Source organism: Rhamphochromis longiceps, linkage group LG9, assembly GCF_057381845.1.
Source record: "Rhamphochromis longiceps isolate RC_006_pf linkage group LG9, R_longiceps_female_GT1.1, whole genome shotgun sequence".
Classification (NCBI taxonomy): domain Eukaryota; kingdom Metazoa; phylum Chordata; class Actinopteri; order Cichliformes; family Cichlidae; genus Rhamphochromis; species Rhamphochromis longiceps.
In genome coordinates, this window is record NC_140565.1 from 33313881 (window position 1) to 33335541 (window position 21661).

General features: G+C 42.6%; 2 protein-coding genes across 5 annotated transcripts in view; both read right to left on the reverse strand.

Moving 5' to 3' along the window:
• Positions 1–1600, reverse strand: part of LOC146662678 (uncharacterized) — a 76169-nt gene extending 74569 nt beyond the window's left edge. For 3 of the 4 annotated variants that reach the window (XM_085419295.1, XM_085419294.1, XM_085419297.1), the window contains exon 1: positions 1441–1499. The gene's annotated coding sequence lies outside the window, so the exon portion shown is untranslated. Of the gene's footprint in view, positions 1–1440 lie in introns of all 4 variants that reach the window. The other variant, XM_085419296.1, reaches the window with a different exon arrangement.
• LOC146662679 (LIM zinc-binding domain-containing Nebulette-like) overlaps positions 1587–21661 on the reverse strand; it is a 58466-nt gene continuing 38391 nt past the window's right edge. The window contains exons 4-5 of the mRNA XM_085419300.1: positions 12972–13793; positions 1587–1721 (exon numbers count right to left, since the gene is read on the reverse strand). Coding sequence (XP_085275426.1) covers positions 13680–13793 — 114 coding nt within the window. The 3' untranslated portion in view covers positions 1587–1721; positions 12972–13679. The remainder of the gene's footprint in view (positions 1722–12971; positions 13794–21661) is intronic.

Below are 21661 nucleotides of genomic sequence, written 5' to 3' on the forward strand. Positions count from 1 at the left end.
AGGTTTGATGATTTTATTTTTAGATGAAATCAGTTTTGCATCCATTGTTTGGGAAAGATTTTAAAAGCAGACAAGCCTGAGTGAAGACCATTAAACACAGTATCCAACATTTCATTTGCTTCTCACACACCTACATGATAACATGGAAACGCTTATAAACAACATGTGGTTTCAGGACATTCGGCTGTCATGCCTTTGCTTTATTTCACTTTTTCAGATGTGACTTTATGATGTCACATGGCACGGAAAATGGTCAGAGTCAGACACACGGGTCAGCTGTCCTCATGCAACCTCACAGCACAAATGAGAGCAACATTAGGTAGAAGTCTAGTGTCCTTCATGACACCTCTGCATGTTACCAGGCTGCAGACAACATGTTGAGCATAGAGTTTATTCATGCAGGTCAAAGAGTCAAGATCAGCCACAATCATGCCAAATTAGCTGATCTCTACAATTCTAATTGCTAATGTTTTGCTGCAAGCCTCTTTGCAACCCCACCATCCACTCAATGGGTATAAAACAGCAATGGAAGTCCAATGAAAAGAGCAATAAAGTCTTCCTGGCTGAAGTAGAAACTGATGGACTGACTTCACTAACGATCCAGAGCAACAGAAAGCTTTGAGTCAACCAGTGGAAACTTCCCTAATTCATGCACTGTTAATCCTTTGACTTTCTTAACAGGCTGTATTCAGCCCCCCAAAATCCCACTATCCAAGGCTAATAATGGCACATTTTCATTTGTAGTTTCACTAATCCTCTCTAAGCCTTTATAAAAACCTGCAGTGCCAGACAAAGGCCCGCGCCAAGGTCAACTGAAAGACTCCCACTCAGAGCTTAGAGGTGTGGGGGTGTGACTCCTCTTAACAAAATTTGCTGCTCTACAGACTTCATCAAAGAACGGGAAGATTCTCAAAGTGTTTGGTAGTTTGGGAACATGCTGCTGTAGTTAACAGGGAAATCAGTCAAAGAATAACCAAATAAGCACAACTTTTATGGAGATCTCCTGCTGCCTCCAGAAGCTGTTTCTCTCTGCAGAACAATTATGTTTGTTCTAATTAGACTGATGTTAAGACCATTAAGATTTGTAAAGAGATCAGATTTATCATGGAGGCTTTCTAACAATAGAAAATGGTGGGAAACTTTATTTATTTTCTCTCTTTTATGTTTGATGAGATGAGAGCTGCACAAATGTAACTCAGGGAAGCAGAATTTAGCCCTTTTTCCTGAAAAGCCTTGAAACTATTTTAAGATCCTCTTTGGTGTGAGCAGCAGGCTTCGTGTTCTCCCAAACGTTTCTGTGCTGTGATGAATTTCCTTCTGTTTTGAGTATAATTAAAGCACAAATCCAGGTTTGTAAAAGTTTCATCTCCTCATTTTGTGTTTGATGAGTTTGTTGTTTCTGATAGAGTTTATAAATCAGTCAAATTTCGAGGTTCTCACCTCTGACTCCCACGACACCAGCAACCTCTTTGCTTTTGTATCCTCATCTTCATCCTTTTCCTTTCCACCTGCCTCCACCTTTGCATCATCATCTTCCTCCTCCACTTCCTCTGCTGTATTATGACTTTCAGCCTCTTCATGCAGACCTTCAGCAGTTGTATAAGCAACCGTGCCCACAGTGGTCGCTGATGTTACCGTGGACTCCTCTTCATTTTCCTCCACTGTCACCACCTTTTTTGTCTCTGCAGCTGAAGCCTCGTCATTCTCCACCTCGGCCAGCTCTGAGGGAAAAAAGAGTTCATGTTGAACTCCAGAAGAAATAAACTTGAAATTATATTTATTTGTAAACACACAACAGGGACAAAAGGTAAAAAATGACAAAAGAAACACAAACATGATACCAAAGGTGGGGAACGACACTAAGTGACACACAAGGCAGACAGAAATAATAAACTCAATTTGTAACTCACACTGAATAAAAACCAAGTATTCAGAAAGTGAAAGTGTAAAACATCAGAGTAAGTCAAACATCTCAACAACTCCATCGTCTTCTTCTTTTGGCTGCTCCCTTTAGGAGCCACCACAGTGATCTGTCCACCACCCTGCACGCCTTCCAACAGTACATCCATCAGTCTCCTCCGTCTGAGCTCCTCCTCTTTCACTCCTGCCTGGAAGCTCCATCCAAACATCCTTCCTCTACACATGTCCAAACAGCTCAGCTTTGTCCTTGGACGTTGTCTCCAAACCGTTCGACCCGAGATGTCCATCTGACATTTCTACTCGTCTCTGATCTTTTCCATTCTGGTCACTTAACATCTTCAGCTCAGCCTCCTGCCTGTTTATCAATGCTACTGTCTCCAAACCACACATCACCTTGTAAACCTTCCCTTTTACTCATCTCCACCCACTCAGCCCTGCCTGCACTCTGTTCTTCAATACCTCAGCTCTAGCCTCCCTTTCATTCACACACATATTCTGTCTTGCTTCTACTGACTTTCATTCCCCTTATTTCCAGTGTATACCTCCACTTCTCTCTCATCCACCTGCTCCCTGAGGAACCAAGACTTAAATAATAAGTCCAAAAATAAACCTTGACATCACTAAAATCACCCTCAAAACAAAAGGAATCCAAAACTAATAATAATCCAAAAACTTCAAGCACTGCGACGACGATCACAACCAAACTCAAACACAACAGAAAAGCCTGAAACCACGACAACTTCTGTGTAACATAAAACTGTAATAACAGTAATAGTTACCACTGGGACAGAAATAAATAATAACACTAGATATAACTCAGCAGTCAATGTAGCCTGTACCCCACGATTAGAAAGTAAGTAAAGCAAAAGTATTTGATTGGACTTTATTCATCATGAACTGGCTCAAAGTAGATGACAGGCAGAGAGTTCACACAAGATGTTCATTTAAATAAAAGATAATTTAATAAACACAAACTAGCCAAAATACAACCATCACAACTGGTCTGATTCCAGGTGGAGTGGAAGAAAAACACGAGCAGCTGATCTGGGTTTGCTTTTATAGCCAGGAAGACACATCAGAGCTGCGTTGGGTCAGTCTTCCCATGTCAGCTGATAACAGGCGGCCAGCAAAGACGAGCCTCCTGTCACAGTCCTCCATGTTACAGTCGCCCTTGATCTGGTGCTAACAGCTTCCTCAAAGTCATCCTCACCCTGTGATCAAGGTCGTCTTTTGTGCTCACTGGACAACAGGTTGAACTTTGGCTTTTCAGAATAAGATTACAGTCACATTACATTATAAGTCATCTCCTAATTCTGCAGGTTACTGTGTGGTGTTACTTTCATTTTGACACCAAAGATCTCCAACTTTACATCCTCAGACCTTCACCTCACTCGCTCGTTTTTCTCTCACCTTCAACCTGTGGCTGATTTTCCATTCTGTGCTCTTGGCTTCCTCTGCGTATGTCGGTCTTTCAGGTTTTACTCACTGCCTCTTATTAACCTTCTCCGATGTAGTGATCACTCAGTTTTGTCACTTTGTTCCAGCACTTCACTCCTCCACTCCAGGTCCTTTAAACCTTCTTTGCTGTCAAACTTTGAGCTTCTTCGACACTCAGTTTCTGTAATGTCGTGTTCGCCTCTCGTTTCTCTATATATTCAGTAAAACCTGTGAGCGTCTGCACTGCCTCGTCTAGCCTCCTGCGATGGCTGAATGTCTTCTCTGACTCATGTTGATCGAGTGCCTCTTATCATTTTTAGCTTCTACATTTAGCCCGCTACTCAGAATCTTATCACCGCCATGCCCCTCATCCCAGCCACGGTGCCAGCTCTGGTACAGTGTGTGCTGCCCAGAAACAAAGACAGAGGCACCGGAGCTGTGTGACTGTGGTGTGTGTGTGTGTTCAGGGATGAAGGTGTCGTATGCTGGAAGGCATTCACCACTTACAAACAGACAAATATTAATCAGGTGCCTTGGTCCCTGCAGTAACTGATAAACTACAAGCACAGCGTTGACATATTCATTTTAAAATTTCTATATATGTTAAAGTTATTATTATTATTACCGTTTATGTTTAATGTTTTTTGAAGAGTGTAAGTCCAAGTTCATTGCTTCATTTAGCTTTGCCTTTGGTGCCCTGAGATAAAGATCCAACAGTGTTGCTGCTGAAAAGATCAAACAACCTCAACATCTCATCTCCAGCTGAGTTTTTTATTTTTCTGCTGAGCAGATGTGCAGCTTTCTGTCTGCAAACCAAAAGTAAACCCACGCAGGGTCAGGAAAGACCAAAAGATCTGAGAGTAGCTACACCACCAGTTTGTAAATCGCTTGATTAATTATGACATTCAAGTCATACATGAAAAAAATCAATATAAATCCACGATAGCAAAAATATCCATCCATCCATTCGCTTCCGCTTATCCTTTTCAGGGGTGCTGGAGCCTATCCCAGCTGTCATAGGGCGAGAGGCGGGGTACACCCTGGACAGGTCGCCAGGCTGTCGCAGGGCCAACACACAGGGACAGACAACCATTCACACCTAGTGGCAATTTGAATTATCCAATTAACCTATCCCCACAAGCTGCATGTCTTTGGACGGTGGGAGGAAGCCGGAGTACCCGGAGGGAAGCCGGAGTACCCGGAGGGAACCCACGCAAACACGGGGAGAACATGCAAAGACCCCGGCCTGATGGTGGAATTGAACATATGGTTGAATTGGAAATATAATAATGTTATATATCACTGATTCCCAAAGCGTGGACTGCGGCTAACACCAAACTCTGCTGGAACATTTAAATAAGGCCCGCGTGGCTGCAGAAGTGAACAGCTGGACAACAAGAAGTCATTTCTGATAAATCAACACCAGAAGTGAGAGCCCACGTGTTCCTGCCTCACCTGGTGTTTAATGTCAAACAACTTAATGTCTTTAAATATTCAGATCTGGTGCTTCAATAGACCTTTGACCTGTCAGGGTGTATCCGTCTACACCTGTTAAACAGGCTTTGGCTCACTGCAATGCTAAACTGGAAAGTAATTAAGAAATTAAGCTCATAGATTAATATATCTGGAAACAAAGAAAATTAATTAAAGGTATGAAATTTTAAAAAAAAAGCATATTATTCTTAATTTTCTGCTCTATTTTTGATCAACTCCATCAAGCAGCTGTTCAGAATGAATCAGTGAAAACATAAACAAATAGTTTATTTGTGGTGTTTAGGTGATGTTCAGAGTTGGGAATGGGATCTGAAGGTCACAGGATTAAGTTTGGTGTTGACTGTTATATATTATATTTACATTTGAAGTTTTAATGCTGGAACTATTTTCAAAATAAAACAATCACTTACTCCCTAAAACGTATTACTGAACTATCATCTGATATTATGCACTGATGAATTTAAATACTTTATCTGTTTATGTTTTCTTTTGTACTCAAAGTGTACACAGGTGCAGAATTAAAACACCCATTTCCTTTAAATATTCCAGCATCGTTTGGTATGAATGATTTTCCGATATGAAGCCAGAGACTGCAGGTGATCTGGCTCTGGGATGTGTCAGATGGCTGTCCATGTAAACAGGACGTCGACCTTATAAAGACCGACCGCGTAGGCGCCGAGTGACCATCTGCTCCCAGACTGCACAAAGACTAATCACAGCTCAACACAACAGCAAAGGGTTCATTTATCACCATTGACACCGAATCATCCACATATAACAGCAAACTGACTCTGAATTAAGAAAATACGCATATCAAGCAAAAAATAATAAAATGTGGATAAATGATTCTGATCGTGGATAATGCTGTTGTTGTTGATTATATGAAAAAATAAGCTTCAATAATCAACTGAAAGCTCATTTTTCTCGGTTTGGGCACTTTGGAAATGCACATTGTCCTGGTTACACAACAAATCTTACAAACTGTGACATATTAAAAAAAGTTAATTAATTAAAAAGATTTTTCCAGTACCTGTTACATCCCAAACTAGTAAAAACATCTGTGAACTGGAATGTGCACGGCTCAAACCTGGAAGGCTCCACAACCAGCAAAACCCAGCTCAGCCTGTAAACTATATGACAGGCGACTGTAACCACACACACCACCCACGGCTTGTGCTCTGCTTTCTGAGGCTTTTACAGCGGTGAGCGTAAACTGGCTGCTGCATGTTAGGATTTAAGGACCGTGACTCGACACACTTCCCATTGTGCTTTATTGTTTTAATGACTTTGCACATAAACACTGTTTCCCAGGTTCGGCACAAGCGTCCACCAGCTTTCCAGCTGCCTCTGGTCTCTGACCTCACTATAAACAGGGGGAACCCTCATTACTTAGATCATGTCCACCTGTCCCTCTAACCTCGCTGGCGCTGGCCCTTGAGCTCACCGCACCACCCCTCCCCTGCAGCTGTGCCACACCTCCACCACGATTTTAAAGACAAAAGTGACCAAATTTACACGAGAAGGTGAGGAAATAAGCTTTCTGCTAACATGAGCAAGCCTGGTTTGTCGTGGTCTGGGTGGTTTTCCACAGCATCAGCTCCTCCCCAGTGGGTGGAGTCTTTGTTGTTCCTCACCTGATGGCAATCGTACCAGCAGTATTTATGACCGGCGCACTCAACTGGTCTTCGCCAGATTATCTGCCAACTTTAGTCAGTTCTCGGCCTCACGTCCGTTCCTTGGTGACTAATCGTGTGTATTAACCGTATCTCTGTTTTTCTCGTCAGCCTCTGAAACCCACCTACCAAGCTCTCCTGGATACCAGTTTGCTGCCGCCGGTAATCCCTCTCCGTTTTGGAGCTGCCATTCTCTCCTGCCTGCCTCCCTGCATTGCATGCAGCACCCACCTGGACCTCTCCTGCCTCCCCCCTCCACGCAACCCCCACCTGCAAGCTTGTAAGACAGCTCAGTGTACTATCCTTAGATTCACTCACAACCCTCTGTGGGATTCCCCTGACTGCTCTGTCCTCTGTTTCAGTGCCCTGGCCCGCCACAGTTTCCCCTGCCCAGTACCTGCACCCAGTTATCCCTGCCATCTAGTTATCATCACAGTATTTTTCTCTCGCCTCAGACATCTAGTTTATGTTCATTGATTCTAGTCTGCACTTTCTGTTAGCCTCTGAGCATTGTAAAATAAAATCTCTTTTCGTTACACCTCACCCCTGGCCTCCGGTTTTGAATCTGCACTTGAGTCCATCCCATGTCCACGGGCCACTGCGCCTGACATGGTTAGGAAGCCAAAGACACACATATCTGCTAATTGATGCCACCATTGATTATCTTCCACTTATTAAGAGATTTGCTCTAAGTCATACAATTGATTTCCATGTATAAATGCATTAAAACAGTAAGACAAAGACAGCTGAGAAGGTGAGGTGAGGGTGAAAACACACTGCAGTGCAGTCACATCCCTAATTTTAAACTCATAACAGTCTCCAAATCATTGAGCTGTAACAGAATTCACGCAGCTTACTGTAGTTATGATGTTGGAAAGCATCAATAGAAACCAAAATCTTTTTTGAAGCAGGCAAACAAGTTTATTTCTGCTGCAAAGATTTTAACATTAAATGTCTATGAGGACTCGCTGATGGAGCCAGCCTCTTGTGGCCACTAGAGGAACTGCAGCCTTTGGTACTTCAGCTTCTTTTTCAGCTTTGGAGGTGTCCATTTATTTATTTTGACCAATCACATTAAAAAACTTAGATTTTAAGTTTTTATTGTGATCACTGTGAAGAAAATACAACTGCAAGACTTTACTATCGGATTTCGTTAGAAATCAGGATCAGTTCCACGGACGGATTTGTTCCAAGAACAGCATTTTCCTCCCACAGTTAATTGTAAATGTAAAAAAAAAAAGAAATATATATAAATACATCAGTTACCATGACAACTGAATAATGTTGGCAAGAAAATGCACTGCTGACTTCTGTTACAGACCAGCATGCTTTCATAACTGGTGATACCATCGTCTTGGGGCACTTTCTCATTAATACTTATAATATTTATCCTTCTACTTGATATTTCTGTGCTCACCAGCACTCACAGAGATCCAAACCCATCAGGGGTCAAACAGTAAATCAGTGGTTCAGTGGCCTGAGAAACAGCTGAGTCCTGGCTGACTTTGGGCCTGCAGCCATCACAGCCTCACCCAGAATCACAGCAAACACGACTCTCTGGGAACGAGCTGCTTTGGTCTCTTCTTGAAGCTGAATTTGGAGTTTTTATAGGTGGTAAAAGAAAGAAAAGAAAGCCTCCTCACTGACCAGCTCGCTCTCTCTCTCTTTGTGTCTTTCCTCAGATCTTGTTAATGAATTCTGAAACACAAAGCTTTTCCTGGGAGAGGCCCTGTGATCTCGTCCTGATGTGAACCAGTGCTGCTGCCAGCCACAACTCAGCAGAAACAACACATTTCTCTTCAGGTTTTCAACAGTTTATTTTTTAATGGAATACTGTACTGCACTACAGATAAACTCAGATCCTGCTGCTGTTACTGACAGTGGAAACTATGCCATACCAGCGCTTTGAAGCTGAAGCGCGTCTCATCTGCAGCTTTTTGCAGATGATGTTTTTCCTTCTAATGAGCCTGCACTGTGATGTGTGGATGACATCGCTCTTTCTCAATTAAGCAAACAGAAAACCAGCTGTGTTATTTCCGGATGCTCTGACCTCGACTCGACTGCCAAGAAGTGGTTGTTGTCGAATTCTCTTATCCTTAATGAGAAGAAAACCGAGATTATGATTTTTGGTAGTAATGCCCTTCGTGCCAAACTCCGGGATGCCTTTGGTTTTCTTAGTTGTTCTCTCTCTGATACTGTCAGGAATCTGGGTGTCTTATTTGACAGCTCCTTTTCACTTGACAAACAAGTGTCTGCTGTTGTCAGATCTAGTTTTTACCAGCTTCGTCTTATCTCTAGGGCTAGGCGCTATATCCCGCATAAAGATCTCGAAAAGCTCATCCACGCCTTTGTAACGTCGAGGCTAGACTATTGTAATTCACTTTATTGTGGTCTCCACTCTTCCCTTTTACAGAGATTACAGACAGTTCAGAATGCTGCAGCTCGCATTCTAACTAAAAGTTTGCCCACATTACTCCTGTCCTTGCCGATCTGCACTGGTTGCCTGTCAAATATCGTATTCAATTTAAAATTTTGTTGTTTACTTTTAAAATTACTAACAACACTGCACCCAGCTACCTTAAGGACCTTTTAAACCCTTATGCTCCTGCCAGGGCTTTAAGGTCATCGTCACAGTTACTGCTGGCTCAGCCCAGATCTCGACTTAAGACTAGAGGTGATCGATCGTTTGCTCTTGTCGCACCTGTGCTGTGGAACAATCTCCCGATTGGCATCCGGGCATCTGATTCTATTCATTCTTTTAAATCACAGCTTAAAACATATCTCTTTAAACTTGCCTTCTCCACCTTTTAATTGCTGGTTTGTTTGTTTGTTTGTTTGGTTGCTGTGACCTATTGACCTCTTGTATTAATTCCCTCCTATCTTTCTATTGGTGTTTTTATTATGGTGGTACAGCTTTTATCTTGCTATTACCCATGTGCTGTAGTCATTCTTATTGGTAGCTTTTATCTATGAACATAACTCGTTATTTTTATTTATCCGTTATCAATGTTTGAACCTTTTATTGTTTTATGTAAAGCACTTTGGTATGCCCAAGGCTTTTAAATGTGCTCTATAAATAAAGATTGTTGTTGTTGTTGACTCTTTAAGGATCTGTTGCTTGCAAAGAACCTGCGAGTGATCGCTGACAACACAGTGTTTAAAAAATGACTTTCGTGGACGTTAAAGCACTGATGGAGGGGAAGCTCTCATTCAGCATGCCTTGAATTCATCCCAGCTCTCCCAGTACTATTGTAATGGTCTTCATCCAGGTGCCAGTCTGCTGTCGCTCAGTTTTTTTGAAGCTGCACCGAACTCTGCTGGGACACACAAGCAAGGCCAGATGTCACCCTGGTGGCGTCTGACAGTTTCCAATGATTTCAGACTTTATAGATGTTTCTTTTGTTCCCTCTACACTACAGAGCTGAGCTGATGCACCACAGAGGTGAAACTGCACAGCAGTTTCTCCTAAATGTTGGGATGGACGTCCCCTTTATGAACATTTTTAAATCCTTTAAAAAATATTTTCATTCTTTGGCTTTTAAACCAAACTGAGTTCTGATTTTGACATTTAGAGTTTTTAACACACTTGTAAAATAAACGGACTCATCTTAACACCACTGGACTTGCTTTACAGCACGATGTTGAAGATTAAACTGAGCAATAATCAGGCTTTTTCTATCCTTCTGTATAAATAGCTGCAGATTATTAATATCACCTGTTATGTTGAACATAATAACGGCACGGAGGACAGCAGGGTCGAGGTTAATCTCTGTTCGTTACATCACTTCCACTCTCCCACGTATGTCAGTGCTGTCTCGCTACTTTAGTCTAATCATCTTCTTTTACCCAGTCAGCCTCCACTCTGCACTAAATCTCACTTCCTTCATTTCAAATGAAATGCGACCCCCCCCTCCTCCCCGTCTCCGCCTCTCTCAGCGCTCCATCCAAGCCTCCATCTTTAGGGAAAGGGTTAGGAAAGCAAGTCATCAAGTCAAAGCTGATGGTTTCTTACATGTAAAAGTCACTTATTAATTTAACACAGGTCTCAGACTGAATATGAGGTGAAACCTGAAGCCGAGGGGTGGCAGTCGGGGCTGAGACGTGAACCCTGAGTGGAACATGCTGGATGTGGGAGGTGTGATGACCTGTGTGACAAACTTATGGAGCTTCTCTAAAAATGGCCAGGTGGTGATTAGAGGCTGTCAGCTGGTGGCAGGGTGCTGGAGGGGTGTGATGAAGCAAGTGATACGCAGCAGGTCCAACTCACCACTTTTAGATGTGATGATTTTCTGCTAACGCGCTGGTGCCCGATCCCACAGGGGGGAGCTGTATTTAAGCTACAGGGTGGACCGAAGGCAGGGTCATAAAGTTTCAGCTCGTCAGAACTCCAGGAGTGACAGGATCTCCATCAGGGAATGAATGAATTCCAAAACAGACGCTCGCGCCGCCTTCGATGACAATTACTCTTCGTTAGGTGACAGCAGCATCAGAGCGGGTAATAAAAACCGAGGGAAGCTGAGGAAGAATTTCAAACCTCAGCCATACGACAGACACACTTCTAAGAGCAGATTGAAGCCTGACGTGAGGAACATAAAAAGTTCTCATTTTGATCACCGCAGCTACATCGTTAACATCATCTGGATTCCCACAGCATAGCAATGAGACTCAAGGACAGACGACGAACTACGACACCCGTCAGCGTGTCCGAGCGGTTAGCATGAAACATTTTTCCTAATAAAACACGAGCTGCTGATCATATTCAACTCAAACTGCTTCTCTCCGTCTTCGTCCACCTCCTCTTCCTCACACTTATCCCCCTCATCTTTCTTTCGCCAAGTCAACCTCGAAAAGAGCTGAGTAATAAAAGGTCTGCTGTTAAAGGTCACAGCAATTGAGCGAGAGAGCCAATGTGTGCGTCCTAATTAAAGCAGAGCGAGAGAGGAGGGAGAGTTTGTGCTAACGGAGCGGAATAACGCGATCACTCGGTCAGGTAAACAGAGGCGGAGCCCAAGATCGACAGGCTGGAAATGAAGAACCCAGAAGAGACGAGGGAAAAGAAACGGCTAAATATGTCAGCGTACGATTAACTCAGTCCAACATTGTTCAATCTCATTTTTATACGACTGAACTGTTTCCCAAGTTTCTCACGTGTGCTGGATAACGTGAGGGTCACGCTGCTCACACGTGTGTTAGTCCTGTGATGGGCCGAGGGCGGGCATACCTCACCTTTACACTTCCAACACACAAACAAATTAATTGTGTTTTTCTTTTCTAATAAAGTCAAATTGTTTATAACCAGTGTTGGACCTAAACTACATGCCAGGATTCATACATGGTTAAACTGGCCTGAGCCCGGGCAGATTCTACATCAGGGAATCTGCGGGGTTTTCCTCTGCACAGTGAGCAGGTTTCCCAACAGACGACACGTCTCAACCATCTACTGTCAGTCAGACAGTTGGAAACAGGTCAGAAAATGACACTGAATATAAATCAATCTGATAAGTTTTTGCACACATGTCAGTTTTTACTGAATGCTGTTTAACCTCTCAACACCTAGCAGCTCACTGGCAGCCTGCAAAGAGTAAAGTTGGGTTTTGTTACATGCAAATGTTTCTATATGTTACATTTCAAATGATTGTTTTGGGTTTTTAGTGAGAGTTTTTGCATTCACGTGTTTCAAACTGAGCAAATCTGCACAAAACGATGGACCCAAAAGACTCAGACTCCACAGATTCAGTAATTCGGTAATCCCACAACCCCCGATTTCCAGGATAAAACATGGAATAAATACAATGGAGTTCCAATAAATCGACCATACAAACCATCCAAGATCTAATAATATACAAACCAAAATCACAAAGGTCAGCTCTGCAAATAGAAAGTAGAGAGGAATCCCTTTTCCACATTTTCCCAATTCCTAGTTTGCTCCACTTACATGAAACCAAACAAACTCCACACTGACTTTTCCCAGTGATCCACAAAAGCACAAAAAGTTCACTTCACTACCCCACTAACGACAAAACTCAAGAAAATGTCTAGAACAACACAAAGGCAAAGAGTCCACCAGTCTTCGAAGACTATATATAATTTATATGCTAACATATATTTGAGATAAAGAGAGATGTCAAGTCAGAGTACATGTTTTATACTTTATTAAGTATAAACACATGTACTGTTTAAGCTCATATTTGAATGGTTTGAATGGTTTTGAATATTTTGAATCGGTGGAGGAGATGCAGCGTGATAAACTGTAGATGCAGCAGTGCACGATGATCTTTGCTTTTTAGGGGCAGAAGTGCATGATCCTAACTTCATGACCAATTTCTAACATTTCTCCAAGACTGCTGGTTTTACATGTTTTATAAAAGCAGGAATACAAACGTAAAACAATCAGACTGACGTAAAAAAAAGAGACAGAAAACGACTACAGGAAGGAAACAAACAGACCTCAGCATCATCCACTGAGCGTCGTCTGGTCATCAGGACACATCTGTAGAACATCTGTGCGCACAAACACACACACTCTCTCACACACCACAAAAAGAAAACAATCACAAAAAATAAAGTTCATTAAATGTTGATTTTAAATGATTCAACATCACAACAGTTGTAACTTCTGCATTTCTGACAAACTACTTTCTGGACTGAAATCATTCGTTTAGTGTAAAAACACTCAATAGTTTTTAATCTTTACTGGTAATAAATTCAAACTTCATTCAATTGATTCTACAACATTCAAACATCCACAAACTTCTAGCAGTAACTCTGTCCTCCCTGTTTACTAGCTTGTCTTGTTACTCGTGTATTATCGTTCTCCTCCTCTGGCCCTTCACGCTCCCCTTTGCGTCTGTTCTCTCCCAGAAACCTTTCTTCTTCTTCTTCTGTTGCCTTTCAGAAACATTCATAATGTAACCTACTTTGCCTACATTCAGTAAATAGAAGTCGTGATCACTTACACTAATGGTTGTAGAAGATGCTCCTCTTCAAACAGCTGACGTCAAAACGCTGCAGGACTTGATGATGTAGACATTTTGTGTTTGTGTGTGTGCGTGTAAGAGACTGTGCTCACCGACCAGAGTGCATCCTCACACATACACACACACACTCTCATATACAGAGCGACAAACAGTAGCTTGGTGTGTATCGTGTGTGTGTTCATACGTTGCTGATCTGCTCCTGAGTCCTTCTGAGTCTTTGCATCTCCGGAGTGTCGGACACGATGCTGAACCCTCGACCTTTGCTCTCCTCAAAGTCCTTCTTATACTTCACCTGCAGGAGAAGCAGAGGGAACGAAACACTTCATGTCAAAGGGACAGTCACACTATGAAAGCGTCTCTGTGGCAGTGTGAGGGACACAACTCGATCTATATTTGATGTGCTGCAATATTTAGCTCGTCCACGTCTGTCACACTGTTGCACAAAGACAAACACCAGCTCGGCGTCTCCAGTCGAGTACTTCCACGCTTACACTCGCTATTTTCAGTGCACAAGCGTGTTCACACTGACAAGTGCGGCTACATGACGAGCACAGCAAGGATGAACATGAAATGCTGGAGCTACACTTCTCAGCCTCAATCGCTGACACACTGAAGAATCGTGGAAACCACTCAACTATTTTCAGCCAGCAGGAGGATTACATTAGTTTCGACTTCAGTTTTATGTGGTCAGACACCCGACAGGTAGCAAATGTCTGCAAAAACCAGCAGCTGACTCAACAATTAAACAGTTAAAAGGTGCAACACTCTGTTTTTAACTTATTTTATTCTGTGGGACAAGTTATCCCCACTTAGCTTTAAAATGTAACTTCTGTGTTTCACATTGCAAAGAACAAAACATGAAAAATATCTTAAGTTTGTGCTTTAAGGCTTTATTTAGTTAGACAAGACAGGAGAGGTGGGAGAAAGACTGGCAGTAAAGCGCCTCGGGGCAGATTCAAGCTCAGGCCTCTGCAGCCGTACAGCGTGAGACTCACCTGCTGAGCCTCATGAGCTTTACCAGCACCCTGAAAGAAAGTTTCAACAACAGACCTTATTTTACGCATCCAAGCAAAAGTCTATTCAGAAAACTGACACAAGGGAGTCACAACTCAGAACGTATTCCAACAGTCCTTTCCAATACCTGCACACTGCGTGGAAGTGCACTAACAGAAGTATCCAAACTCAGAGACAGTGTATAACATTATGCAGTAAGGCTTTGAGAAGAGCAGTGGTTCGGTTTCCTCTGGGTGAAAAGACGGATGAGGATCCGCAGACAGCTGCGATCACGATGTGGTTCAGGAACTAATTAACGACATAATTCAGCTACGGTCTCATGAAAGCAACAAAACCGTGATGACGTGTAATGATATCTGAAGGTGGATTTCACCTTTAAGTGAGCCCACACAGCAGCAAGAAATAATTACACCACTCAGTGCTCAGATACGCCGCGGCAACAATCAACCTCACACGGTGTGAAAAGGACTTTAAATATGCTGTAATTGCCCCGCGTACGTTTGGAACTCGATCTGCAGGATATGAAAAGTAAAGAAGTTTTTATTTCTGGCTTTAGAAGCTGATTTTCACTGCTCGACTGTTCTCGCTCCTCACAGAGTCCAACAGAGGCAGTTTGGTTAATGATCTGGAAAAGTTATTTCAGGCCCACACCTATAATAATGTTTATGTGACTGACTGATGGTTATTTATTGACTGAAAGCGGAGCTGCTACTTAGTAAACTTCTTTTAAAATTGCCTTGTGCTGAGACAAAGCTGCGGATGACACAATAGTGAAGATTAGGACATTATGGCTCCAAACAAGTGGAGATGACAAGATTATTATCCAGAGTGACTTCGTCACTTCATGGATCTCTTCTAAAGCCACAGCTTCCACTGAGAGGTTGATAAACAACTCATGAATGAAAGTCAGACTAACAGAGCCCAGTCTGCAAAGTGAGAGCGAGACGCTGTGAGAGCTGTAAATAAAAACAGAATGCAATGATTTTTGGGAAGAGGCAACAAGAGACTGGAAAAGTTGTGCAGAGCTAAAAAATAAAAAATCGTGCCGACACTGATGGTGTTGATTAGTAAAATGACAAAAAAGAGACTGAGACTATCAGAAGGGACGATGGGGAGGAGTTCACCTCTCTGTGACAGACGGCATGCTCAAATCGTTCAGCGATTTAACAATCAAGCTTCTGATGTAAGATTTCATCATCTGTTATCATCAAAGATCCAGAGAAGTGATGTTCAGGCCCTCAGGCAGAACTCAAACACACCTGACTCTGTGCTGGAAATCACTGCATGGGCTCAGAAACACTCCTAAAAACCACTGTCAGTGAACTCATCGCTGCATCTACACAAAGTTTGAACTCGACTGTGCAAAGATCCAAATCCAGCAACACTGTTGCCTTTTGACTCCAGTCTGACCAATCACAACAAGCCGTGGAATAAAGAGAGGTGGGACAGAGCCTGTATGACAGAATGAGGGGGCGTCGGCACACATGCACAGGGGTAGCTTGTGCATCTGTGGAGGCCTCATTAATGCTGAGCGTTTGGAGAAACATGTGCTGCCATCCAGACAACATCTTTTTCAGGAAAGGACTTGCTTATTCCACACTGACACTTTTTCCACATTTTCCAACAGCACAGCTGTTAAACCGGTCCGCCTGTCGTCCGGACCTGTCACCCAGCAGCTGAAATCGAGCAACAGGAATAAAAAATCTGGGAACTCGGGAGACCAATGCTGTAGTTTTAAAAGGCAAACACTTGCAGGGTCTTGTTAAAAGAAGAGGTGATGCAACTCAGCGGTAAACATGCTCTTAACTCAGCGTTTTTGAAGTGCGCTGCTGTCATTTCAATGAGCGGACATGTTTCAAAAGAACGATTTCTTGTGGTGTTTCTGTTTTATCCTTAGATACAGACTCTAAACGGCTCTTTTACATTTTAGTTTTGAATCATGTCGTGGGCATGTTCAGGATTCTCCACACGTTTAACACATTCACTTTGCAGGACACTATTTCTCTATGAGGGCAGACTGATCACAGATCTGTAAATGAGTCAGGGTCAGCCAAACCAGTACTGTGTCCCTGCCAAGCAGCAGGCCGAGTGGATGATTTAGAGCCCACAGACAACAACGATAACAAGCATGCGGTCATTTTTACTCCGGTCCCGCCCGCACTTCAGCTCGACCTTCAGAGGAAACACTCTGCAGCTCGTTTGGACCTAATGTCATCCTGCTGGTGCCTATCAGTCATCAGTAACAGTCCATTAGCCCTCAGAACAGCGTTGCATAAGGCTATAAAACGCAGGAGTATGACTCATAGCGTTGTGTGTTCTGTTATTCTGCTCTCACAGTGATTGCCCCCATTCTCATTACAAAGCAGATTAAATCCCCATTCATCAGTCCGAGGCTCCCTGCAGAGCTAATATGACAAGCTAATGAGCTAAACTACACACACCCTCTCTCTCACACACACTCGAGAAACTGGACAAAAGTGGACCGTGGGGGTGGGGCTTGCATGGCTGACCATTTCTGATTGGTTGAGTGCATTGGCTCATTTTCTTTTTACATTCAATTAATTTAAATTATTTGTTGATGAATTTGGTAAGACTGCCTACGTCTTCTCCACAGTTATGACTGTAGACTGTATATAATAAAACTAATGTGGCTTCTACACTGAAGTCACCGTGAAACTAACGATGAACAAAGGACGATTCGTTTGGTTTCAAAGCAAAGTGTGACTGAATAGAAATCTAAGAACAACCATCAGTTGTCATCATCAATCTGTGGACTCGGAATACTTTCCTGATGAGTTTACAGTCTCGATCGCTGGTTTCACTTTGGATAAAAAAGTCTCTGTGAGTCTCTCACCTGCGCTCTGACGTCTGACGTGAAAACACTGAGACGGCGGAAAAGCATCAATCTTTTACAGAGTTTGTGGATACGACTCAGTGATCTCATCTGCAAAGCACTAAATCACAACTGACAGCAGCACAGCTTCATGCACTGTTGATTGTCCTTTGCTGTATGTGGAGACTCTTTTTTTGTAGTCTTCAACATTACCTCCTCCTCCTAGACTGGAGTGGAACAGTTTTATAGTTTTATATGGTCGTGGTTGCTTCATCTGCTTCACTGGTTTCAGGAAGTTGCGTGGTTGAACACAGATCTCTGCGTCCTGTATGAGTCCGGTTTGAGGGGACAGGGTTTCAACTATTACTTAACTATTATAAGGAGAACTTCACTGATTGAACAATCCTCTACTTGGCAGTGAAATGAAGGAAAAAAACTTTTTTTAACAGGAAGAGAAGTCCAGGCTCAGGGAGGGGCAGTCATCTGCTTCAGCTTTCAGGGCGATGAAAGAAAGACGAGAGAGAAATGGAGCATGGAGAGACCACGAACAACAAACTGGACAAAACAAACTCCAACAGAGAGAAGACAAAAGCTGAAAACAGGGAGTGAAGATGCATCAGGGTTTGTCCCATAGCAGCCTGAACCAAAGCAGCATAACTAAAGGATGATCCAGCCCTCAAAATAAGCTTTAATCAATATTGGATGTTTTAAGGCTAATCCTTGAAGTACACAGGCTACACAAACTGGGAGCTGGTTCCACTCATCCCAGTCTACTTTTAGAAAGTCTAAGAACCACATGGAGGTGGCTGCAGCTCTGGAAGCAGAACAGCTCATGATAGGAAGCACTTACACAGAAAAAACGTAGACAAAAGTGCTTGTGTCAATGGGTGAATGAGGCATGTTGTACAAAGCACTTTGAGTGGTCGAGTAGAAAAATGCTATATAAGAACCATTTACAAGTCAGCCCGTCTGAGAGCAAAGTGCTCTATTAGGTTGAAAAGAAACTATGAGGTGTTTAAAATGTGCTGATCATTCAGGACTGTGTGAGATGGTCTGTGAGGCTGTTTAGGTTTTGATGAACGATCAGCTGGTCTGAAGGATGAAAAACTGCAGTTTCAGAGCAAATAAAATAAGAGCTGTTTATTTGATCTCACAATGACTTTTAAATAAAACCGAATGATTTTAGTTTGCAATGAAAAATCGTTGTTTTTTATTTTGTGACTTCTCTATATGTAATCCACATGCTTGAGACAGACAGCGCCAACCATAACCAGGTCACACGATCATGTCTCATCCTTTCCTCTGTGCCTTACACAACGAGGTCAGTGCTGAACATATGCGGGGTTTCCCAGTGTGTGTAATGTAAGCACACTAATGCTACACAGTGTCACTGTCTGTTACAATCAGCTTCCTGAAGGAGAACCTGTGAGTTTCAGAGCAAATATAAACAGACTTATACATGACCTACAGAGAGAGCAGGCGAGTGGGCAGGAAGTAACTAAAGAAGAGGAAGAAGAGGGTTTGTTTCCACCTTCTACACGGCACAAGGGAAGAAAGCCTCTTTTACAAAGACAATGCTAAAAATGACACATTAGTCATTTTACATCTTTATTGATGCTGATTTAAGTTTATTCCAGTTCTATTTCAGCTAACCTCCACACCCAAAGAGGAGAAGATGCAAACGCACCACTGTTGAAATTTCAGGGATGCACCTTCTTTATTTGAGTGGTTCCCACTCCACATCTGCCTGCCGTGTAGATGTATGATATGTTAGTGGATCTTTAACCCATTTCTGCTGATATGAATCCAGTGTACAAACCATGAAGACTATAGCACAGCTACACAGACCTGCGGGGTCTGTAAAGCTGTACAAAATAAAACATTTATTTTCCCCTCAGTCGATGTGGATCTATGTCTTTGGTCTGTTGTGGTTTTATGATATTGACAATGTTTTTGTATGTAAAAGGCCAACCAGTGCCAAGAGATGGAAAAGTGTTGATTTTGGTTTGGATGGTTTGGTTTCACATATTCTGCAGCATGCTGTTCATGTGAAAGTGTTTAGACCTAAATAATAATAATGATAAATAATAATAATAATTTAGTATTCTTATGGAAAGTGCTCACAGGATGTGCTTTATTTTGAAATAGAAGGAAGTGCCCTACTCTGTCTCTAGCTTTAGTGATGCCTGCTGCATGCAGCTGTGTGGTGTTATCCTGGATGAACAGCTATACTTCCTGTGCAGCAGCTTCATGCTCTGGACTGAACCCAAACAGCATCTATTATAATTTTGACATAATAATTACTTTTTAAAAATGTTGTTATTATTATTAAAATCGGAAGAAATAAATTAATCTTTCATTTTCATAACTTTAGGAAACAAAGACATTTTTTTATTTGAATCATAGTTTCCTAATCCTGTGGTATTACTGAGCGTTTTGTTTTTATTTATGTTTTTTTTAAGTGCTGAATTTGATTTTTTCCGTCCTATGTTTGGTTTCATGTCCTTGTTCTGTTTGTAGTGGTCTTACTTCCCTCCGTGCTTCCCTGTTGTTCCTCCCTCTGCCTCATCTCTGAGCTTGTCTCTGCTGTCGTGTCTGTGAGTCTTGTTTCTGTTTTACTTTGAAGTTTAGCGTCATGTTTTTTATTTCTAGGTTCTTGGTTTACTTTCTGTCTTCTTCCCTCTACATGTCTGTCAGCCCACCCCTAACTGTTTCTACCTGTGTCAGTTACACTCAGCTGTACCTCCTTCCTCACCCTCACATCCACCCTCACATCCAGCAGCCACTGTATTAGGTAGACCGTGCTGATACTGGCTTGGACACTCTTCTGCTTTCAGAACTTCTTTAACTGGCACAGATTAAACAAACGTTCTTTGTGTTGTGTGTTCAGAGATGCTCTGTTGCATACCACGCTTGTAACGAGTGATCATTTGAGTAGCTGCCTGGTCTCTCCTCTCACCTCTGCCATCAACAAGCCATTTTTGCCCAGATCATGTCTACATGCCTCAACACGCCGAGATGCTGCCATGTGATTGGCTGATTAGATATTTGGGTGAACAATTGAGCAGGTATTCCTAATAAAGTGTCTTTTGTCAGTTTCCATTATGCTTCTCCCTGTGCTACCCTGTGTGTTCACCTGTGTTTCTGGATTAGCTTAACATTTTCCACTTTGCTTACTGCCTAAATAAACATTCATCTTTGACTGGATGTCAGCCTGCTGAGTCCTGCATTCAGCTCTGACGACACCAGTGTATACTTCAAAGACTCTTATTGTGAAAGGCAGAGTAGGAAGAAGCCTTTCTCACATGTGTAGGAGAGTTTGGATCTCCTCATCAAAACAACATTGCAACAGTGATGATGTCAGTAGTCTGCACTAACAGGGCATTAAAATCCAAAAGATCACCGATGTAAAATATTTGGTTTTTACAGTTTCCTGAAATCACAGCAGAGGAAAATGAGTGAAAAGAAGAAACGGAGACGGGACAGAATACACGAATGTGTGAAACTGGTCTGTAAATGACAAATATTTGATGGAGGGGTCGTTACTGGCACAGAGCAGGACACAGACACACATAAGCATGCCAAACAGCATGCCCCCTCCAGCAGACTGCTGAGTGGACATCTGTCCTTTTGTACTGCAGTCTGCTGGGCTGAAACACACACACACACACACACACACACACACACACACACACACACACACACACACACACACACACACACACTGGATGAGGACATATGGCACAGATAGCTGGCTGATTCTCTCACATGTCCATTGCATCAGTTAGTGTCAGTAAATCGGCACAGTGACTCATCTCGCCTTCGGGAAGCAGAGCTGCCAGCACAGCTTCTACCGGCTCACCTGAGCGTTGGTTTTCATCTCTGTGCCATGCCACAGGGGAGGAGACATGAAGCTAAGAAGGTTTCAAATACATCAGGGCATCAAACAGTGTGACCTAATCTACGAGGATCTGTCATTTTAAAAACAAAAGAAGTACTTTTATTCAAGACCAAGCTACACAGCAGCCATTTGTAGAGTACAAGCTGTCCCGGCCTCTGCTGAAAGAATAACTATGTTTCTTGACTTGATGACTGAAGTGGATCTGGGCAAGCAGGCAGATTTTTTGCGGGGTTTCAGCTGCCAAGTTTCCATCCAAATGTAGCATAAATTTTAACCCATTTCCAGAAAATAGGTAAAGAAAATGTGGACCATAGGGTTTGGCACACTGAGAAAAGAAAAACTGAAGAAGTTAAAGGGGAAAAAGCTCCAGTGAAAACCTAAACTGACTGAAAGGTCACAGTATGAAGCCCTG